Source organism: Brassica napus, chromosome A6 (genome assembly GCF_020379485.1).
Source record: "Brassica napus cultivar Da-Ae chromosome A6, Da-Ae, whole genome shotgun sequence".
Classification (NCBI taxonomy): domain Eukaryota; kingdom Viridiplantae; phylum Streptophyta; class Magnoliopsida; order Brassicales; family Brassicaceae; genus Brassica; species Brassica napus.
This window is the reverse complement of record NC_063439.1, coordinates 17,922,502-17,942,111: the sequence shown is the minus strand read 5'-3', so window position 1 is coordinate 17,942,111 and position 19,610 is coordinate 17,922,502. Positions and strand designations below refer to the sequence as shown.

The following is a 19,610-nucleotide window of genomic DNA, read 5'->3' as shown; positions in this document are numbered from 1 at the left end:
ATGACTCAATCATCAATGATAGTACGCAATGGCGGCTCCTCCAACGTGTGCCGCAAGCTTGAATCAGAGGATGAGATTATCAAGATCCCCGACTGCGACCTCGATGCTGTGACTGAGCGTTTCCGTATGACGCTCATTGGACGAGTTTTCAATCTCCAAGGACAGAGCATTGATGCTTTGATCCATCTCCTCCCCCATAACAGGATCTGGAACGTAGAAGGCCGTGTTTGTGGTTTAAATCTCGGCAACGAGAGTTTCCAGTTTGACTTTGACAATGAAACAGATCTACTCTCTGTCCTAAACAAACGCCCATGTCATTTTAATCAATGGAGTTTCGAGCTCGAACGCTGGTAACCGTTTACCAGTGAATCCTTTCCTAACACAATTCCATTCTGGATAAGTGTAACAGGGGTCCCAGTCCACTTCTGGAACGATCAGACCTTCGTTGCGATCTCAAAACCCTAGGAATTTGGACCTCCCTAGACTCGAAACGAGCAGGAATCCAAGTATCTGTCAACGTTGACAAGCCCCTGCAATTCGAGCATCGTATAGAGTTTCCAAACGGTTGCATAGAAAGGATCTTCTTCTCCTATGAGGGTCTCCACTGATACTGCTTTACCTGCCACATGATCTCACACGATAAAAATGCATGTCCCCAACTTACTCCGGAGGACTGAGAACTCAAACGGCAACAACAAGCAGATCTTAATGCTCAAGCAGATCCGCCTTCTCTTACGACAGGGACCATGAAATGTCCTCGCTCCCATTTAAATGGGCGCCATTCCCCTAATCCAGGGAGACATAGACTTTCCTCCTCAAATCAACCCTAGAGTGACTACGAATAGAAGAAAAAAGACAGAAGATCTCAACACCTCGTGAAAATAGAGCTTACCACCCCTCTCAAAAAGAATCGTCTAAAGAGCGGAAATCATCTTATCGTGATCACCCTCGCAAGGACGATGTCTGGAGACGTCTAGAGCTTCCACCATGTGCTTCTTCCGCCTATGGAATGGATATTTCTTCTAATGCTCCTCACGGAGAGATACCTTACTCACACAAGAACAGAGGGCCTAAACAAACAGAGTCATACAGAGGAAGGTACTCAAATCATCGTCATCAGGAAACTCGAGCCTGGCGTCCTCGATCCCCACCAAGGACAAACCCTTACACTGATATGGCGCCAGTATCTTCCCGAGCTCCCCTATCGGCGAAAGACGCCCTAACCCAAACTGTCTCGGACTCTCAGAGAACCATCTTCGACAAACTGGGCCACCTGGACCTAGGAGACGTTAACAGGAAAGAACATCCAAAGAGCCCACTCACTGAAACTGCTGAAAAACGCCTAAGAATAATTAAGGGGAAAGCTCACATCACTGATACCCCAACTTCCCGCGATCGAGAACCTTGAGCCTGGTCATGCTCCTTCATCATTTGTGATCCAGAAGACATGCATCAAGCTCACCAGCATACCATATCTCCGAGACCGGAAGCTTCCTCTCCTGATCATAAGAACAACATTAAGCAACTCGACTTCGACTTTGATTTAGACCTTGGCCAAGACCTTGAGATCACTCTCGCTGACGATGAGATAGCTCTTGTTGATAGTATGGTCATGGAAACTGAACGTTTGGAGATGGATGTGGAGATGCTGGACAACGATGATCTCCATGACGATGTTCCAGACGACAACGCGGAAAAGATCGACGCCATCTCACAACTTTCTCCAGTTAATGCTGAGACTACAAATGAACTGCAGAAAGATCCTCCGATAGTTCCACTCCCTGCGGCTCCACCTCAAGCACAAAATGCTCTCACCTCGACTCAGGACATAGCCCCACGTGCCTCGCTTCCCATGACCTCTGCAAAAGGGTACCTTAAGAAACTCGTTCCAAAGAACCCGGAATTAAAAGGTCAAAAGGCATCAAAGGCTTCAAAGAAGCTCAATCAGCTTCGAGGTTGTTCCCCTCGTAAGCGAAGCACTCTGGGTAATCTCTTTACTGTCTCCTCCTCTGATGTCCCTCGTAATGAGGTGTTTCCTTCTACTTTAAGCAAAAAACCTTTGTCTCTCTCAGGTTCGGTGGTGTCCCTGAAACCACCTAGTAAGAGGATATGAGTGCCATAGCTTGGAATTGTCAGGGAGCCAGAGCATACTTGACCAAGAAACATCTCCGGGAACTGCAATGTTGTTTTATTCCTTCTTTTCTTTTTCTTTCAGAAACAAAAAGTAGTTTTTCTATTCTTGAGGATTTTCAGTTTGAATTTGGTTATAATAAATTGTTCACCGTGGAACCAGAGGGTCAAAGCGGTGGACTAGCTCTTTTCTATTTAGATTCTTTTGATGTTACCATTCTTTATTCTGATAATCGTATGATCGATGTCGAGTCAATCATAGCAGGACACAAAGTCTACATCACATTTGTCTATGGTGATCCGGTTATTAATTATCGAGAAAATGTATGGGAACGTTTGACCCGCATGAGCCTTAATAGATCTGGAGCATGGCTCATGCTTGGAAACTTTAATGAAATCACCAGTAATCTAGAAAAAAAGGCGGTGGCAAACGTAGTGAATCATCTTTCATGCCCTTCAGAAACATGCTCGCTAATTGTGGAATGATTGAATTCCCATATTCAAGAAACCCCCTATCTTGGGTAGGTAATAGAAGCAATGGCAAAGTCCAATGTCGACTAGACCGTGTTGTGGGTAACGAAGACTGGCACCATTGCTTCTCCCAGACAAATGTGGAGTATCTTCGCCTATGGGGTTTGGACCACCGCCCCATCCTCTCGCGTTTTCTCTCTATTCATAATCCCGGGAGACGAGGTTTCAATAAGATATACATTGGTAAGGAGGGCTTCCGTGAGACCATTCTTCAGGGTTGGAACGACCCAAACCCCTTTGATCGAGATGATCTACACGACCGGATCGTGTTCTGTAGGAAAGTCATATCCATATGTAAATGGGCCAACCCCTCCAACACGGAAAAAAAGATTGAAGAGATAAAATGCCAACTTGAGCAAGCCCAGCTCAGCGATAATTTCTCCACTGAGACAATCTTGAACCTTAAGTGGAACCTCTGCACAGCGTTCAGAGACGAAGAACTCTATTGGATATAAAAGAGCCGAGAAAATTGGCTACGAGAGGGGGACCTTAATACAAAGTTTTTTCATGCTACCACCAAACAGAGGAGAGTAAGAAACCGTGTCTTAAAGCTACGAAGAACGAATGGTACATGGGCAGAAATGGACGATGATCTGGAACAAGTAGTGACAGGGTACTTTCAGACTCTGTTCACTTCGTCGAACCCCTCGGACTTCGATGACTCACTCCAGTACATTACTGAGAAGGTTACACCAGCCATGAATGAAGCCCTTACAAAAATTCCATCAGATGATGAGTTCAGAGCGCAATATTTGATATAAACCCAGACAAAGCTCCCGGTCCGGACGGAATGACGAGCCTATTTTTCCAGAAGTATTGAGGCATTACAGCGGAGGCAGTACGACTTATAGTGAAGGAATTCTTCACGAACGGTGCTATGGATCCCCGCCTAAACCAGACTAATATTTTCCTCATCCCCAAGACGGAAAGACCAACAGAAATGACAGAATTTAGGCCAATAAGTCTGTGTAACGTCTGTTACAAAGTCATCTCTAAACTCATGAGCAAGCGTCTCAAGAAATGCCTCCCAAAAATAATTTCGGAGACCCAATTGGCTTTTGTAGCCAGGCGTCTGATCACAGATAATATTCTCATCGCCCACGAAGTTTTCCATGCTTTACGTAAGAACCCCGGCTGCCGCTCAAAGTTCGTAGCGATCAAAACCGATATGAGCAAGACTTTTGATAGAATCAAATGGTTTTTCCTCAAAGCACTCCTACTGCAACTAGGTTTTTTTACGCAGTGGGTGTCATGGATCAAACTCTGTATCTCGTCAGTCTCTTACCAGGTCCTACTGAATGACGAACCAAAAGGAAATATTACTCCCTCGCGAGGCATTCGACAAGGCGATCCTCTATCACCCGTTCTCTTTATTCTCCTCACGGAAGCTCTTATATCCCACATTCAGGGAGCAGAAAGGGAGAAAAGAATCATCGGACTCAAGATCGCCATAAACAGTCCACCAGTCTCTCATCTTCTCTTCGCAGACGATAGCCTGTTCTTCTGTAAAGCTGACGTCCAGCAACGATCTGAACTAGTGCGGATCATCAACACCTATGGTTCATCCTCTGGGCAACAACTGAACGTAAACAAATCGTCCATCCTCTTTGGAAGCAAAGTTCCTCCGGATATCAAGTCAGAACTCAAACGCTCTCTCGGGATCTCGAAGAAAGGTGGAATGGGAGTCTACCTCGGGCTACCGGAGAAAATCTGTTGAAGCAAAAAACAAGGTTTCGCCTTTAGTAAGACCGACTCCAGAACCGTATTAACTTATGGTCCGAGAAACTCCTCTCCAAAGGAGGGAAAGAGGTACTTATCAAGTTTGTGGCGCAAGCACTCCCAACCTATGTCATGTCATGCTTTCTGTTCCCACTAGAGATCACTAGAACGCTTACCAGTGCCATCTCCCGCTTCTGGTGGAGTACAAAACAAAATAACATAGGACTACACTAGATCGCCTGGAAGAGTGTATGCACTCCCCAAGATAAGGGAGGACTTGGCTTTCGAGACTTTAGAAACTTTAATCTCGCACTATTTGCGAAGCAGCTCTGGAGGTTGATCCAACATCCAACGTCACTCTTTGCTAGAGTTCTAAAAGGGAGATACTTTCGCATATCGACTCCGGTGGACATCACAAGGGCAAGCTCTCCCTCGTATGTCTGACGTAGCTTGATGGCCGCACAACCGCTCCTGAAAGCCGGCCTGAGATGATCAATCAGAATGGGCAATAACACCATGGTCTGGTCCGATCATTGGATACCAGACACGAAGCCACGGCCTGCTATCCCCTGCGGTCCCTCCTTTAACCCTAACCTCCACATCTATGATCTCATCGACCTGTTGTCTCCCAACTGGAACCTCCCGCTGCTCCACCAACTACTATCACCCCGCGACATCTCCCTTATCCAGAGCTTGAGACTTCTGCGCTCCCACAGACCCGACAATTACAATTGGGCCTTCACAAAGTCTGGATCTTACTCGGTTCAATCCGGATACAACCTAGCGATGGAGATGGATACAAACCACGTGCCTCCTTTGGTATCCGAGCCAAGTACTACGAGTTTAAAGGACAAAGTATGGTCCATCAAGACCTCGCGAAAGATCAAACATTTTATCTGGAATGCCCTTTCCAACTACGTTCCGGTTTGTGGTAGACTTTCAGATCGTCACTGTAGTTCAGAGAGGAACTGTCCGCGATGAGGAGCTGACAACGAATCAGTCAATCATCTACTTTTCGAGTGTCCTCCCTCTGTTCAGGTCTGGGCTCTAGCCCATGTCCCTCACTCTCCGGGCTTGTTCCAGAGCAACTCAGCTGCCAGTAACCTTAATCACATCATCTGGCGAGTGAAAGAATTAGTCACCCCGTCCTCGATTCTTGATAACGTGCCATGGCTTTTGTGGTATATCTGGAAAGCTCGAAATGATAAACTCTTTAACGGGAAGGAGACTTCCCCTCTAGATACAGTCCAAACAGCTATATCAGAAGCAGCCAACTGGAGACTAGCACAAATCCTACACACATCCCAAGGCAAAGAGGAGAACCAGCCACCACCCGATACACAACCCCTCGGCCCCTGATGCTCGATTGACACATCTTGGCATCAAGAGATGCTCTTATTGGCGGAGGAATGCTCCTTACGGACGAGGATGGGGTAACAACCTTCGATTTATTTACTAGTAACCGAAGCTTAACACCCCTACATGCCGAGCTTCATACTCTGCTGTGGGCCATGACATCCTCACTCCAATTGGATCAACTAAATATGACTTTTGAGACGGACTTTCTACAACTGGTCAAAATCATTACAGATGGCAAAGAAGACGACTGGCCATCTTTATTGGTCGAATTTGAAGAGTTTCACCACCTTTATTCTATGTTTAATTTTTGCTCCATACGTTTTATTCCTCGTTCTTGTAACTGCTCGTCCTTGCAAAAGGTGCTCGTCCTTGCAAAAGGTGCTCGCGCTCGCGGCTTCATCTTTTCCCATGTAAACACTAGATCCCCTAGCTGGATGGTTCACACCAACCAGAGGGAAACTTCTTAATAAATTATAGAGCTTTTGATGTCAAAAAAAAAATATAAGACTAGATAACTCCTAATCCTAATGGAAATAACACTTTCAATATTTCATAATCCTTTTAGATAAACATAACAAGTTAGAATTAGGATAGCTTGTGTTTTAAGCTAACTCCAAGCTTAAACCAATGTATAACAATATATAGCTAGGGTTTCTCGTCTTCATTTCAAGAGTAGTTTATTAATTATTGTTCTTCTCATATCAAACCAGCATCTGTTGAGGATATTCTCCCCACAACAGACTCAATTCAAACAAAAAGAAGTCTTAACAGGCTACAGCTAACTCTAGCAAAGGCACTAGACAATGACATGACATTGCTTTGTTACTTTGCGTAACTTAACCAGCCGGGCCTGGAGTCTGGCTGACTTCGTCTTAGTCTGGCAACCGGCCTGAGCTTGTGTTCTTTATCCAAATGGTCATCCTCAAGCCGAAGTGATCAACGCTTGAACCTCGCTCATATGAAACAAAAAATTAAATGGCTCTTAATTAATTAGTCTTATCACTCGCTTTTTAAGAAAGCTTCAGCTCTTAAATTTTGCCAGACAGCCAATGTGTTGATATCGGACGCTAAGGCACAGTCCTGGCGTGTTCGGAACTGGCTATGAGTGACGTATCCTCTTCAAAAGGGGCGTGGATACGTCATTAACTGAACTTTTGTTAACAATTAATTTCTCAGTTAAAAAATAACAGATAAACTTAAAAAAGAAGCCTCATGTTCTTTGTCTCTATTTTAAGTCTCATTTTCTTGTCATTATCAAAACGCAAGTAGCATGATCTTCTTTTTACTTAATAACATGTGGATAAACATAAAATTTACTTAATATCATGTTAATATAAGATTTGAGAAATTAGAGAAAGAAAAGATAATATAAATAAACTATCTGCATACATATATAAATAACTAACAATTGTGTACATATAAAAATGTTAGCTAATATCATCAAGTTTACGAGTAATCCAACATGAGCCGTAAAGCTGATATATATGAAAGGTGGAAAAAAAGTACGCTATGTCATTCTGTAACAAAGTTTCTAAATTGGGAAAGGTTTTTATCGAATTAAAATACATACAACTTCATTACACGGTACTTATCTAATGTTATATATAGCTCAATCGGCCACAAAATTTCGGTTCGAGTTTTCCACGCCCACCGTTAAATACTTCAATTCAAGATATATATATATATAGAATACTATTATATACTGAATTATTTCTCAAGCATCCCAAAAAAATGGCCAAGAAACCCCATACGTGTGTATATATATAGTTAGTTAGTTGAGATAAACTTGCTTATACCACTTTTGTGTTTATTTTTCTTTCTATTTCCATGTTCCATTTTCCGACCCCATGATTCTAACCTAGTTTATTTCATGATATTGAAATATAATAAAATTTAAGTTCGGTAACATTTTTTTTTGGCGTGTGAAGTCTGTTGACTTATAGAGTAATAATGGGTGGTCGTAAACCATGTTGTGATGAGATTGGACTCAGAAAGGGGCCATGGACGGCGGACGAAGATGGGAAACTAGTTGATTTCTTAAGAACACGTGGAGCAAGCGGCGGATGGTGCTGGAGAGATGTGCCGAAGCTGGCGGGGCTAAAGAGGTGCGGCAAAAGTTGCCGTCTCCGGTGGACTAATTATCTGCGTCCAGATCTCAAGAGAGGTCTTTTTAGTGAAGAGGAAATTCAACTAGTCATTGATCTTCATGCGCAACTTGGCAATAGGTTATTATTATTTTTTCATCAAAATAATTCGCTAATTTTACTTATTTTATATAGTAGATGAATATTTATCTTTATAATTTGTTTTCCTTTGTTTGAGTGGAATGTGTATTCCATTTTATCTAACTAAACGATTTAGATTTCTAGTAAAATGTTGACTGCTTTTAATATTTTATTTCTCTAACAAAATACTATGTGCTCCATTAGTGACATTTATAAAATTTATCTTTAACATTGTAGATGGTCGAAGATTGCAGCAGAACTACCGGGAAGAACAGACAACGATATAAAAAATTATTGGAACACTCATATAAAGAGGAAGCTCATAAGAATGGGTATTGATCCAAACACACATAGTCCGTTTGACCAACAGAAAGTCAGCCACGAGAAGGAGGAGACGACATTGGTCAACGGCCAAGACCCTCTGCACCAGGCAGAGGCACCGGTGGGTTCGCAGAATGATACGTCAGCAGGAAATCTAACCCACTTAGCTGACATTGACGGTGACAATATTCAACCGTGGAGCTTTTTAATGGAGAACAACGGAGGAGGATGTTCCTCGGTGGGAGAGCTGACGATGCTGTTGTCCGGAGACATTACGTCATCATGTTCGTCTTCGTCATCGTTGTGGTTGAAGTATGGAGAGTTGGGATACGAAGATTTAGAACTAGGATGTTTCGACGACTAGGGAGAGGGTAAATAAAATACATGTTTGGTGAGATTTATATATTGCCGTAGGTTATATATGGCTCATTTTACTTCACTCTATACTATACCCATGTTGTTGGACCAATCTAACGAATAGTATTTTGTATTTTCTGATCAATAATAAAACGTTCTCAACAGTCACTATAGATTTTCGTTTCCTGTTTGCAGGTTCTCTGGCCTCGAATCCGTTTGATGTTCTGATCATGATGTTTGTCTGCATGGAAACTTCATCTTTCTATGAAGATATTAAAGCACTGAACGAATTAAGGCTTTGTACTTTAAGTAGATATTTTTAAAGTAAACAATCTTTACTACAGTTCAAAAATTTATAAATATATATAAGTTTAACGTTTAAGACTGGTACAATCTTCTTCACTGTTGGCTGCATAATTTGGTTCTTGAGTAGATTCCTCAAAATAGGTTTACTGGGTCTTTGTTATCATATGTAAACAACAACGGAAAAAAAAAGAGTTGTTACTTTTTGTATACATATGCGAGAGATAGAGAGAGAGAGTAGTAATCTTGAAGAATCTTGAGGGAGTTTCAGGTTTTCAGGCTGCTTCAGATATGAGATCTCTGCAGCTCTTTTTTGCTTCCTATCTAATGCTATGCTTCCCATTTATTCTTGCCCAAAGAGAAGAGACCAACGGCCTGATGAACCAGAAACCAATCAGCACTTGAAGTAGATGCTCAATACACATATTCATCATCACACTTGGGGCCCAGAGCTAGTTTTTCTTTTCGGTTTTGGTCAAGGGGCTGATGGGTTTGAAGCCTCTGTTGATTCCTTAGCGTTCTTTTGGACAAGATCATAGTTGATCGAAGCCAGTTGTGAGAGGTTCTAATAACAAAAAAAGAGCATTAATATTGTCAAAAGTAATAAGCATTCAAAGGTAAATCCAAAGGGAAAGAGAGAGAGAGAGAGAGAGAGGGAGAGAGAGAGAGAGAGAGAGAGAGAGAGAGAGAGAGAGAGAGAGAGAGCGTAGGAATTGAACTGACCTTGAAAGAAAAATTGCTGAAGGAATACTTCACAGCAAGATTGGGTCCGTTTGCTAATTCTGCTATGCTACCACACTCATCACCCTGTTTTTTTACAACATATAAACAAACATTTATTATGGAACTTCAAGCAATCAATGGAAGTTAAAAAAAAAAGAGAGGCATACATCTTCCTCCTGTGTGGTGAAAGAGCTGCTGCTGCACGTGTCTGTAAGGTCATCAAAATCGCTGCCTCCATGAACATTTTCGTCTTCCGGGTTCCATATATACCGGCTCATGAAATAGCTAGTGTCTTGTGGTTCAGCCGATGGTACAAACATAGCCTGTAACAAAATATACAAAAACTGAAGTTAGTATAGGAGAGAGTCATTTTCTCAGGGAACTTAATTTGTGATTAAAATATGGAGAGAAACCTTTTGCCTGGCAAGTGTGTCCCAGTTTATATCTTTGAAAAAATGATGCTGCTTCACCTGTAAGTAGATTTTCAGAATACTGATCTAGCTTTGAAGAAAAAATGTTAGCTACGGTATGAGCTAATAGAGCTTTACCTCTCCAGCCCCTGTTGCACCTAGTCTTTGGACAGGATTTTCGGTTAGCAGCCTGAAACAAGGACATAAGCAGACAATGTTACCGCAATTAACATGTTCTTAATTCTCTGTGATCGATTAAAAGGCGTGTAGATCTAAATCCGGGAAAGAGATGAAGTTTCTGAGATTGATTTGCAGAAGTGTGAGATTTCTTACTTGTTGATCAGATCATATGCTTCATAAGATATCTCATCTGGCACATTAGGCCATGGTATATCTCTGTTGATTATATTTTCAAAAATTTGCTGAAAACCCACGAATGAAAGAAATGTTAAGCAGTTAGAATAATGTCGTTCTGATATCTGATGAAGTCAGCTTGATAATCTACCTGTGGGGTTTCTGCATTGAAAGGAGGAATACCCACGAGAACCTCAAAGAGAATAACACCTACTGACCACCAATCAGCGGTTTTACCTGTAGTGGAAGATAATATAAGTCCATGAACAGATTTCATGAAGGCAAGCTTCCTTATGAAAATACTAACCATGACCCATTCCAAGAAGTATTTCAGGTGCAAGATAATCAGGTGTTCCAACAACTGCATGCTTTTTACGGCTATCTTTGTCTTGTGAATGTTGATTGCTTCCATCTTCGGCTAAAAATTCACTATTTCCCAATGATGCATCACCTGATAAGTCATCTGTGCTGTTGATAAGACCAACCTTGGAAAGCCCAAAGTCTGTCAACTGTATATCACAAGGTAACAGGTTTTGTGAGACATCACCAGATCTGGATGCTTAACGCAAAGCTTTTATAGTCGATAAATATTTACCTTGATGTGACCATCCTGGTTGATCAACAGATTGTCTGGCTTTAAGTCTCTGTGAATGATATTTACAGAATGCAAATACTCCAGTGCAAGAACCTGAAAAAGGCATTTGAGTTAAGTACAATTTCTATAATAATGTGAGCAAATTTGAGGTCTTCAAATGGCCTTACAACTTCTGCAATATAAATACGGGCCATGTCTTCGTCCAAGCAACCAAGATTTTTCAGCAAAGAAAAGAGATCTCCACCATTTAAGTACTCCATGACCAGATAAAGATTTTCACGGCATGTGAAAGAATAGAAGAACCGGACCTGCACAGCTAATAGAAACATTAGAGAAAGCCCCAAGTGTTTTCATGACGACAATTATAATAAAATTTCTGACATTACATACCACGAATGGGTTACGAATTGAGATAAGGATGTTACGCTCCGCTAAAATACTCTCAACAGCATTCTTACGGATCATATCAGCCTTCTTTAGAACCTGTACCATGGTTTAGTCAGGTAAGAACGTATTCATAGAGTAAACCTGGAAGAGAGAGAGAGTAACATGTCAGTAACACCAACCTTAATAGCGAACAAATCACCAGTTGCCCTTTTCCTTGCAAGAAACACTCTTCCAAATGCACCGCGGCTGATTGGTTTTATAATTTCAAAATCTTCTATTGATGTTCGATCATTGGCGCGTGGATTAAGTGGGCTTGCCCGTAAGCTACGCACTGTATCCTCATCTGCTGAGCTTTCTTCATCCGCGGTGGCTTTCGATGAGTCTACTTTTTCATCATCTATCTGTCCACAAAGTTCAATGTACTTCTCCCTGGATTCATGAAACAATAAATCAGCTTGACTGAATTTGCAGTTAAACAGTAGTGATGATTAAAAAAAAAAACACAGGATAAGTAAAAATGCTTACTGCAATAGCTTCTCTATTCTCCTTCCAAACGTTTCTACCACGAGGGCGTCTGCCTTCCTATCCTGAATGACGTACTTTAGCTCATCCAACTGCTCAATCATAAAGTCCAATGAGCTGTATCCACATAAATTCACATTTGCCACAGAGCGAGCAATCTCTAGCAACTTGTTTATCTGTCAACTCAAAGCAGGATATAAGGAAAAACGATGAGAAGTTGAATTTCAAGCTCAAATAAATTTAAAAAAAAAAACAAGCAAATGAGAGCCTTTTCAGCCTGTAAAAAATATGAAGAAGTCCAATGAACTAATCATTGCTTGGAATGTTGAAGGCATGAAAGGCATAAAAATTTAAACATTTTACCTGTTGATAATTCTCAAGCTCTGTTATTGTTTTCCGACCACCACTTAGTAGCAAATCTACTTGGCTTTTTCTTGGTGTTCCTGGTGATGGTGGTGTCAAGCTTCCTGCTGACAAGTCTTTTGCTTCATTCGTCATAGACACTTCATTCAAGATTTTCAGTTCATCCGAAGAAAATGTATTCTCGGAACGAGGAACACAATCAAGCATGTCATCTGAACATCTATGAGAGCTTTCATCCATATCTTCATGTCTACTGAATGTAGCATTATCAGCAATTCCTCTCGGGGTTCCGCACTTGGGCGTCCATGACTCCAGAATTGTCTCAAGACTTTCAGCTACTCTTTCAAGTCTCACGTTCACATGTATCCCCTTCAAGTCACACCTATCAGCGATGGTGCAGATTCGAGAGTGCTCTTCTACATGTACAACTGGTATTTCAACTTCGCAGATACGGCAAATCATGGAGTTATCGTATGTCATACATTGATGATCCGCCCAGAAACCCCACATGTCACCTTTTCCTGCGGATGCAGGCTGGCCTGAGGGGCTATGCAAGCCTTCAGCGTTTTCATCTCCATACACTTTTGGTTGGATTTTTCCCTCTCCTTTCGCCTTGGGAGTAGTATTAGCACTACGGTTCTTCTCGGCAGCAGACGGAAGCTTCTTCCAGGATGACATCCGGAAATTGCTCGAAGTTGAATCATTACTTTTAGCAGTGTTGACTTCATTCCCATCACCTCCACTGTTGGAGTTGTGATCAAGATTCTGCTTTTCGTTAATGCTTTGGATCTCCTTCTCTCGAAGAAGGTCCTGCTGTCTCGAAATCGCTACCATCTGTTCAGGATAAACACCGAGATCACTAAGCTGATGCATCCCAAGAATGTGCTCTTCAACATAACCGCTCTCTTTACGAAACTGCACGAGCCTATTGCAGCGAGTAAGGATGAAAAGAAGACGGTTATGAGCCTGCTTGAGTCCCCCCATGGGTAGCTCCTGACGTTTATCATCTAGCTTTTGAACAATCCCTTCACATTTGAGCCAAAACTCACTCGCTGGCATGGTTGCACATTGGCGAGCCTCCACCAACAGATCCTCGAGACCCGTTCTCAACTCTTTGTTAGATACAGGAGTGCTCTCAAGAGTGGTGACCAAGTAGCCAGCAAAAACTCCCAAATCAGCATCAACATCCTCCTTTTGTCTATCAAACTTGGTTCTAATCGCCCCCATAATCTCCTAAGAAAATGAAAACGTGAGTCTCAAGTCATCAGAAATGAACATAAGGAGAGAGAGAATAGTAACTAACCTCCATGTGACCAACAGCTCGAGACCTCCACACGGGGAAAGGCCTAACACCTTTGGAGTTGAGTTCATGAGAGAAGCTCTTGATATCATGAGGTTTCTTCTTACGTCCACTTGTGACACGCAGTATCGCTTGAAAACGTGGAGAATGTGTTTCCTTCGCAAGACCAACATGAGAAGTCTGCATTGATCAAAAGAAATCTCATCAAATCAAATGACAACTATTAAGCAATTAAAAACCAGAACAAATCATATTCACCTCTATCCCTGGATTGGTGTTTACAGGCACCCGCAGAGATTTTGATTGCGTCCATTGAACTTTCTTTCCTATAAGCAAACAAATCATCATTAGGATCATCATCGCCTCTCTGAATCTTGTTTGGACAATAAATACCTTGATCGGGTTGATGGGGAGGAATCGGCCATCTGGCACGCGCATCGGCGCGAGCATCAGCAGCCCCAACCCTAGCTTTCTCCTGAACCGAAGGCGTGGCCGACGAAAATCCCAAAGGAGACGGAGCCGGAGATGATTTCGTTCTGATGTGATTCAGACCTAAGGAAGAAGGACCAAGCATTTCGGGAGAATCCTGGCTCCTCGTGGTGGAACCTTCCGCAGCAGCTTCATCGTCGCCCGATTGGCGGGAAGGATTCTCAGGGATCTTCTCCAGGTGTTTCACGGTGGTCAATTGCGGATCACGATTATGCTCATGCGACTGTTCCGTCGTAGACATCGGCGACATTTGGTAATAGGGATCGAGATTTCTGAATACCTTTTTTAGAGGATTAATTTGGTTTTCATATTTACATTACCAAAAGGTTAACACAGAGAAGCGGTTGCGAAAGAGAGAGATAGAAGGAAGGAGAGAGAGAGAGAGACTGAGGTTTTCGCGGGAAGTGTGGGACTCGGTTTTTTCTTTTACTAGTTAGATGCAATTCCGCTCAATGCGTATGAGTCTCTTATATTTATATATATATATATATATATAAATAATAATAGTTTTTCTTTATTAAATGAATATTAATTTGATTACAGTTGATTTTGTAAATTGATTTTGATTATAGTGGATTTTGTGGTAACATCTAGAATTGTCTAATTTTTTTATTTATTTTTTTGAACTTAGCTTTAGAATTGTCTAATTGTTATAAAAAGATTGTGACATAATATTTCAGACACTAGAAAATATTAATTTGATTATATAGTTCTTTGAATATTCATGTGTCCATATCGAACAACGTGCTTCCAACACAATACATGTCTTCCCCAGTTCTTGAAACGGAAAATCACCCAATCTTATAATTTTTTTTAAAATTAAAAATTAGCATTTCATGATGTTTTCTTCAGGGTTGACAAAAAACACGGTACTAAGATATTTTTTGTTAGAACTTCTAGAAATGTACATTTTATTTTTTGTTACGCACGTTGATACTCTACGTAATATTATTGAACAGAATTAACAAGTTATTAAATAATCAATCATAGTGTATATATAAAATAAGGACGACGAATATCCAGGTGAGTGGGCCAAAATGAAATACATAAGCCCATGATATCAGCGATTAGTCTCACTTTGATCTTAATGTTTCAACGAGTATGATGGGCAATTGGGCAGCTTTTTAGCACAGCACATGATACATCAAGTTTAATGCATTAGCCTCCTCACTTTGTGCAAAATGTTCGAGGGTTCTTGATGTTAGGCACATGCTATGTTCTGGTTCGTGAATGAGTAAGTGATTAAGGAGAGAGATAACAAGATGAGCAAAATCTACCTTCCAAGTCTAAACGCATATTTAACAAAGCACACAGCTCAGCTTTGAAGAACAGAGAGACGACACTGTTTTAACATAAGAAACAACTCTGTTTTGGAGTAATACATTTGTGAACAGATTAGTGATCTTTGGTCTCACTTTCATGAACCATCTCTTCAGCGTCGTCAAACCTCTGATCATTGATCTGGAGCTGCGGTGTGAGTTCATGCGTCAATGAAATTAGCAAACATAAAAACAAACATGCGAATAAATTAGGTAAAAATCAGGTTAATGATTTACCTCGAGCATAGGCTGAGCAAGACCCCCTTCATCTCCAATGGATAGACCAATTACACTCGTCGGGCTCTGAGATATTGGCCATTCGCCGTCTTCTTCCGCTGCACAACACAGAAAACAAATGTCGACATACAGCCATGATGATAATCAAATCTTAAGATTGGTCTCAGCGTATAAAAAGAAGCATTACCTCCTCCACCAACAACCATCTGATCAGCACTAAACACCCAGTTATGTTCTTCTTCTTCTTCTTCTTCTTCTTCTTCTGATGAAAAAGATAAAATGAAACGAGAATGTAACAAAAAAAATTGCATTAAAGGAAAGTAGCAAGGTTGTATCTTTACCTTCAATTGGTTCAGGATTGAGCTCAGCACATTCACAGAACACATCAAACAGAGTATCCACTGTCAAAGACAAGAACAAAAGTTAACATCTAAGACTCTTGTGAACTATGTTCTAACCGGTTCAAATTAAGCACTTAAAGAATTGCTACATTAAAAACTCACACTGGGTAGAGTCAGAAGGAACAAGCCTCATCTCTCTGATCTTAGACAAGTCCAAAGCTCCGGTGGATTCAGTATCATCCTCATCTTCTTCATCCTCATCATCTTCAACTTCAATCTTCAAGCACAGAACCACAAACTCAGACAACTAATCTAAATGCAAACATCATGCAGACATGGAACCGTAACAAGCACTCAAATCAATCCCACAGATACTAATAAGGTGTTGCATACCTGAGTATATATACAAGGAGATGAATAAGCCTCTTGATCTCTAGACACTGCGTGAAGCGATATGGATAAGAAATCGACGGCGTAACCTTTCGCCATGTCTACATCACTCAGCCAAATCAATTTCCTGCAATGTATACACTAGTCACTATTATAATCTCCATCTCAGAAGAAGGTTCCAAAACGACGAGGATGGATTTGAGCAATCTATCACCTGGAAGTGATGTAGAGAGTTCCGGGAGACTCCAGGGATCGATTCCCGAGAGCGACGGCGACCGAGGGCTGCACGCGCATAAGTTCCTCACCGTTCGATTCCTCCAGAACCGGTGTACCGGAGCCATTTCCGGTTCTGTGCGCGAACTCTCTTAGACCACCAACCACCATCGTTTCCGATCACTCTCAATTCTGGTAGGGTTTTTCTTTAGGGTTTTCTCGGAGAATCATGATGAAGAACGTTATTGGGCTTTTGATATAATGGGCTTCGTTAGAAAATGTCCATTAAATGAATTAAGGGAGCCCATTTGTTTATGGGGTCTCTCACATATGTGGTCCATTTCATTAAACTCACTCAACTTGGTTTTGAGCTTTCATCTTTTCCCCACTAAATATTGATGCAAACTATTTTATGGCTTTGCTCCAAAAAAAAACTAGTTTATGGCTACATCCTGCATCCATGTTATCATAAATGTTTTTTTTTTAATTTCACATATATTGAGAAACTTATTAAATTTTGTGTAATACATCGATATCTGAATGGAAATGTCATTTTCTTGTACAGTAGGATGTGGATAAGGGAAATGGGGGGGGTGGTGGTCATGGGGATATGGCAAGCTCATGGGTCGTTCGTGATTCATTGTTGTCTTGCACATTGTGACAATGCATGCATTTATGAATTGGTCATTGTCAATATATCTTTTTGAAAATAACATACTTAATGCAATGACTAATTCAAAGAAGAAAATCTTGAATGCATCCTAGTTTGTGTACATGCCTTATTATTACTATATCCATAACTTCTAAAATGTAGATTGATGAGAATTTAAACCCCATATCTTGAAAACGTACTATCCTTGAAGCTTTGAGCATATATTTGAGTCAACTTAAATAAGAATCAAAAGTCGAGTATTCATACCAAATAAAAATCACACACCTTGATTATTATATACATATATTAGTCACATCTCTCGCCCAAGTTTGGCGGACTCAATCGCACCCTTCCTTCATCTTATGTAGAAGATAGTTAGGGCAACCACAATGGTGGGATTGTGTTTCAAGTTCCTTAGGATTTTTAATTAAACTTTTATCTTAAGGGATCTAAGCTAAGGGAATAAGTGGATTAATACTGGGACTTTGATTGTCCCTTAGTTTATTATTTAATTAATTTATTTATTTGAATAAGTGATAACATATGTAAAGAAGTTTAAATAAAACTTATATGATAGAAGTTTAACATTAAAATTGAAATATTAAGTAAATTACAAAAAATTTTAAAAAAATACAAAATCATAATTTAGAAAAACTAACAAACATTTATTCCAATACAAATAGAAACTTATAAACTATATGTTATTTGGAAGATGTCCAAATTTATTCCATATATTTTCAATCAAATCATTTTTTAAACGTTGATGGGTTTCTAGATTCTGAAGGTTTGTCCGACGTTCAAGTGGAGTGCCGAGAGGTGACGGATTATTGACGGTAAAGGTATCCGCCTCTTCTCTTTCTCGAAATTCAGCAATGTTGTACTGAGTTCTTGACGATCGTTCATCCTCGACAATCATATTATGAAGTATGACACAAGCTCTCATAATATTACCTATTTTTCGTTTATCCCATATGTTAGATGGATTTTTAACAATGGCAAACCTAGCTTGTAGGACTCCGAAGGCACGCTCGACATCTTTTCGCACACCTTCTTGGGTTTGAGCAAATACAGAATGCTTCTGAGTTTGTGGTAGTCGGATAGATTGAATAAATGTAGCCCATTTCGGATAAATACCATCCGTGAGATAATAAGCCAAGTTGTACGGATGATTGTTGACATAGAAGTTAACTTGTGGTGCTATTCCGGTAATAACGTCATCAAAAACGGGTGATCGATCGAGAATATTAAGATCGTTCATAGTACCTGGAGCTTCAAAGAAGGAGTGCCATATCCAGAGGTCATATGATGCCACCGCCTCTAAGACAATCGTTGGTTTTCCGGTTCCTCGTGAATACATTCCTTTCCAAGCAGTGGGGCAATTCTTCCACTCCCAATGCATACAGTCGATGCTTCCAATCATCCCTGGGAACCCACGTTGCTCCCCAAAGTATAGTAGTCTCTGCAGATCTTCCGGTGTGGGACGTCTTAGGTATTCATTGCCAAACAAGCTGATTATTCCCGCGGCAAAATTGTGCAAACATCCTCGAGCAGTTGTTTCACCCATTCGGACATATTCGTCCACTGCATCAGATCCAACACCATAAGCCAATTGACGAATTGTTGCGGTACATTTTTGGAGTGCAGTAAGACTAGACCGCCCGGTTGCATCTACTCTTTCTTGAAAATACCGTACTTCAGTGGAGAGACGCTGCACAATACGCATGAATAATGTCCGGTTCATTCGAAACCGTCGCCGGAAGACATTGTGCGGGTAGGTTGGAGTATCGCTAAAATAATCATTCCATAGCAAATCTTGACCTTCCTCCCGATGTCTGTCAATAAAATTACGTGGTACACGCTCATTTTCTTCTAGAAATTCGTCAATGTCTTCAAATAAGTCTTCGAATATATCTTCATTATCAGGTTGGTGATCGTCTTGGTGGTAATGAAAATGAGAGGAAGAAGCCATTGATAAATTTTTGCAAGAGAGAAAATGCTATGGAAATTAAAGAGAAGAGAATGCTTTGCATTTTTCCTAACCAAAAGAAGTCTCTTATTTATAGATCTTGGTAGTTAGGAAGTATGCATGTGATTTTTAGGTATGATTTTTAGGTAGATAGAAAAATACATGTGAAATTTAGTTAGATAGCAAACATACATGTGATTTTTAGGTAGAAATAAAACATACATGTGATTTTTAGGTAGAAAGAAAACATACATGTGATTTTTAGGTAGAAAAAAAAATACATGTCAGTACTACTCTATAATATATGATTCTAAACGAATGACTGTAATACATACATGTGATCATTTGACAAGATATTTAAAAACATACGTGATCATGTTTGACGGTCAAACTTGGTACACAAT

At 40.7% G+C, this 19,610-nt stretch overlaps 5 protein-coding genes across 9 annotated transcripts; 2 read left to right on the top strand and 3 right to left on the bottom strand.

The window, feature by feature from the left end:
• LOC106350348 lies at nucleotides 1-608 on the top strand. Its single transcript, XM_013790246.1, has 2 exons — nucleotides 1-350; nucleotides 410-608. The coding sequence occupies exons 1-2, from the start codon at nucleotides 1-3 to the stop codon at nucleotides 606-608; spliced, it is 549 nt and encodes a 182-aa protein (XP_013645700.1).
• Nucleotides 609-7,508: 6,900 nt separating this feature from the next.
• Nucleotides 7,509-9,022, top strand: LOC106350349 (MYB-like transcription factor ODO1). 3 transcript variants are annotated; one of them, XM_048781884.1, is made up of 3 exons: nucleotides 7,509-7,964; nucleotides 8,202-8,656; nucleotides 8,838-9,022. In XM_048781884.1, exons 1-2 carry the CDS (start codon nucleotides 7,690-7,692, stop codon nucleotides 8,647-8,649), a joined length of 723 nt encoding a protein of 240 aa, XP_048637841.1. In that variant the 5' UTR covers nucleotides 7,509-7,689; the 3' UTR covers nucleotides 8,650-8,656; nucleotides 8,838-9,022. The 3 variants fall into 3 exon arrangements, with proteins under 3 accessions (XP_048637841.1, XP_048637840.1, XP_048637839.1); XM_048781883.1 differs by having other exon boundaries at nucleotides 8,202-8,676; nucleotides 8,838-8,992; XM_048781882.1 differs by lacking the exon at nucleotides 8,838-9,022 and having other exon boundaries at nucleotides 8,202-8,810.
• A 54-nt stretch (nucleotides 9,023-9,076) lies between these two features.
• Nucleotides 9,077-15,165, bottom strand: LOC106350350 (probable serine/threonine protein kinase IRE). Its single transcript, XM_022687743.2, has 17 exons — nucleotides 13,993-15,165; nucleotides 13,858-13,925; nucleotides 13,603-13,779; nucleotides 12,300-13,532; nucleotides 11,940-12,112; nucleotides 11,594-11,843; nucleotides 11,418-11,510; nucleotides 11,195-11,335; nucleotides 11,028-11,120; nucleotides 10,740-10,941; nucleotides 10,584-10,669; nucleotides 10,412-10,500; nucleotides 10,217-10,268; nucleotides 10,082-10,138; nucleotides 9,836-9,991; nucleotides 9,669-9,752; nucleotides 9,077-9,510 (listed from the first exon to the last, which is right to left on the bottom strand). The coding sequence occupies exons 1-17, from the start codon at nucleotides 14,336-14,338 to the stop codon at nucleotides 9,421-9,423; spliced, it is 3,390 nt and encodes a 1,129-aa protein (XP_022543464.2). The 5' UTR covers nucleotides 14,339-15,165; the 3' UTR covers nucleotides 9,077-9,420.
• Nucleotides 15,166-15,343: 178 nt separating this feature from the next.
• LOC106351806 (chloride conductance regulatory protein ICln) lies at nucleotides 15,344-16,850 on the bottom strand. Of its 3 annotated transcripts, none has more exons than XM_013791541.3 (7): nucleotides 16,590-16,850; nucleotides 16,379-16,502; nucleotides 16,148-16,262; nucleotides 15,986-16,045; nucleotides 15,832-15,906; nucleotides 15,645-15,742; nucleotides 15,344-15,555 (listed from the first exon to the last, which is right to left on the bottom strand). In XM_013791541.3, the coding sequence occupies exons 1-7, from the start codon at nucleotides 16,757-16,759 to the stop codon at nucleotides 15,484-15,486; spliced, it is 714 nt and encodes a 237-aa protein (XP_013646995.2). In that variant the 5' UTR covers nucleotides 16,760-16,850; the 3' UTR covers nucleotides 15,344-15,483. The 3 variants fall into 3 exon arrangements, with proteins under 3 accessions (XP_013646995.2, XP_022543463.2, XP_048637842.1); XM_022687742.2 differs by having other exon boundaries at nucleotides 15,832-15,903; XM_048781885.1 differs by having other exon boundaries at nucleotides 15,832-15,900.
• Nucleotides 16,851-18,011: 1,161 nt separating this feature from the next.
• Nucleotides 18,012-19,209, bottom strand: LOC125609970. The gene is made up of 3 exons (XM_048781604.1): nucleotides 18,642-19,209; nucleotides 18,242-18,503; nucleotides 18,012-18,144 (listed from the first exon to the last, which is right to left on the bottom strand). The coding sequence occupies exons 1-3, from the start codon at nucleotides 19,207-19,209 to the stop codon at nucleotides 18,012-18,014; spliced, it is 963 nt and encodes a 320-aa protein (XP_048637561.1).
• Between the last annotated feature and the right edge of the window lie 401 nt (nucleotides 19,210-19,610).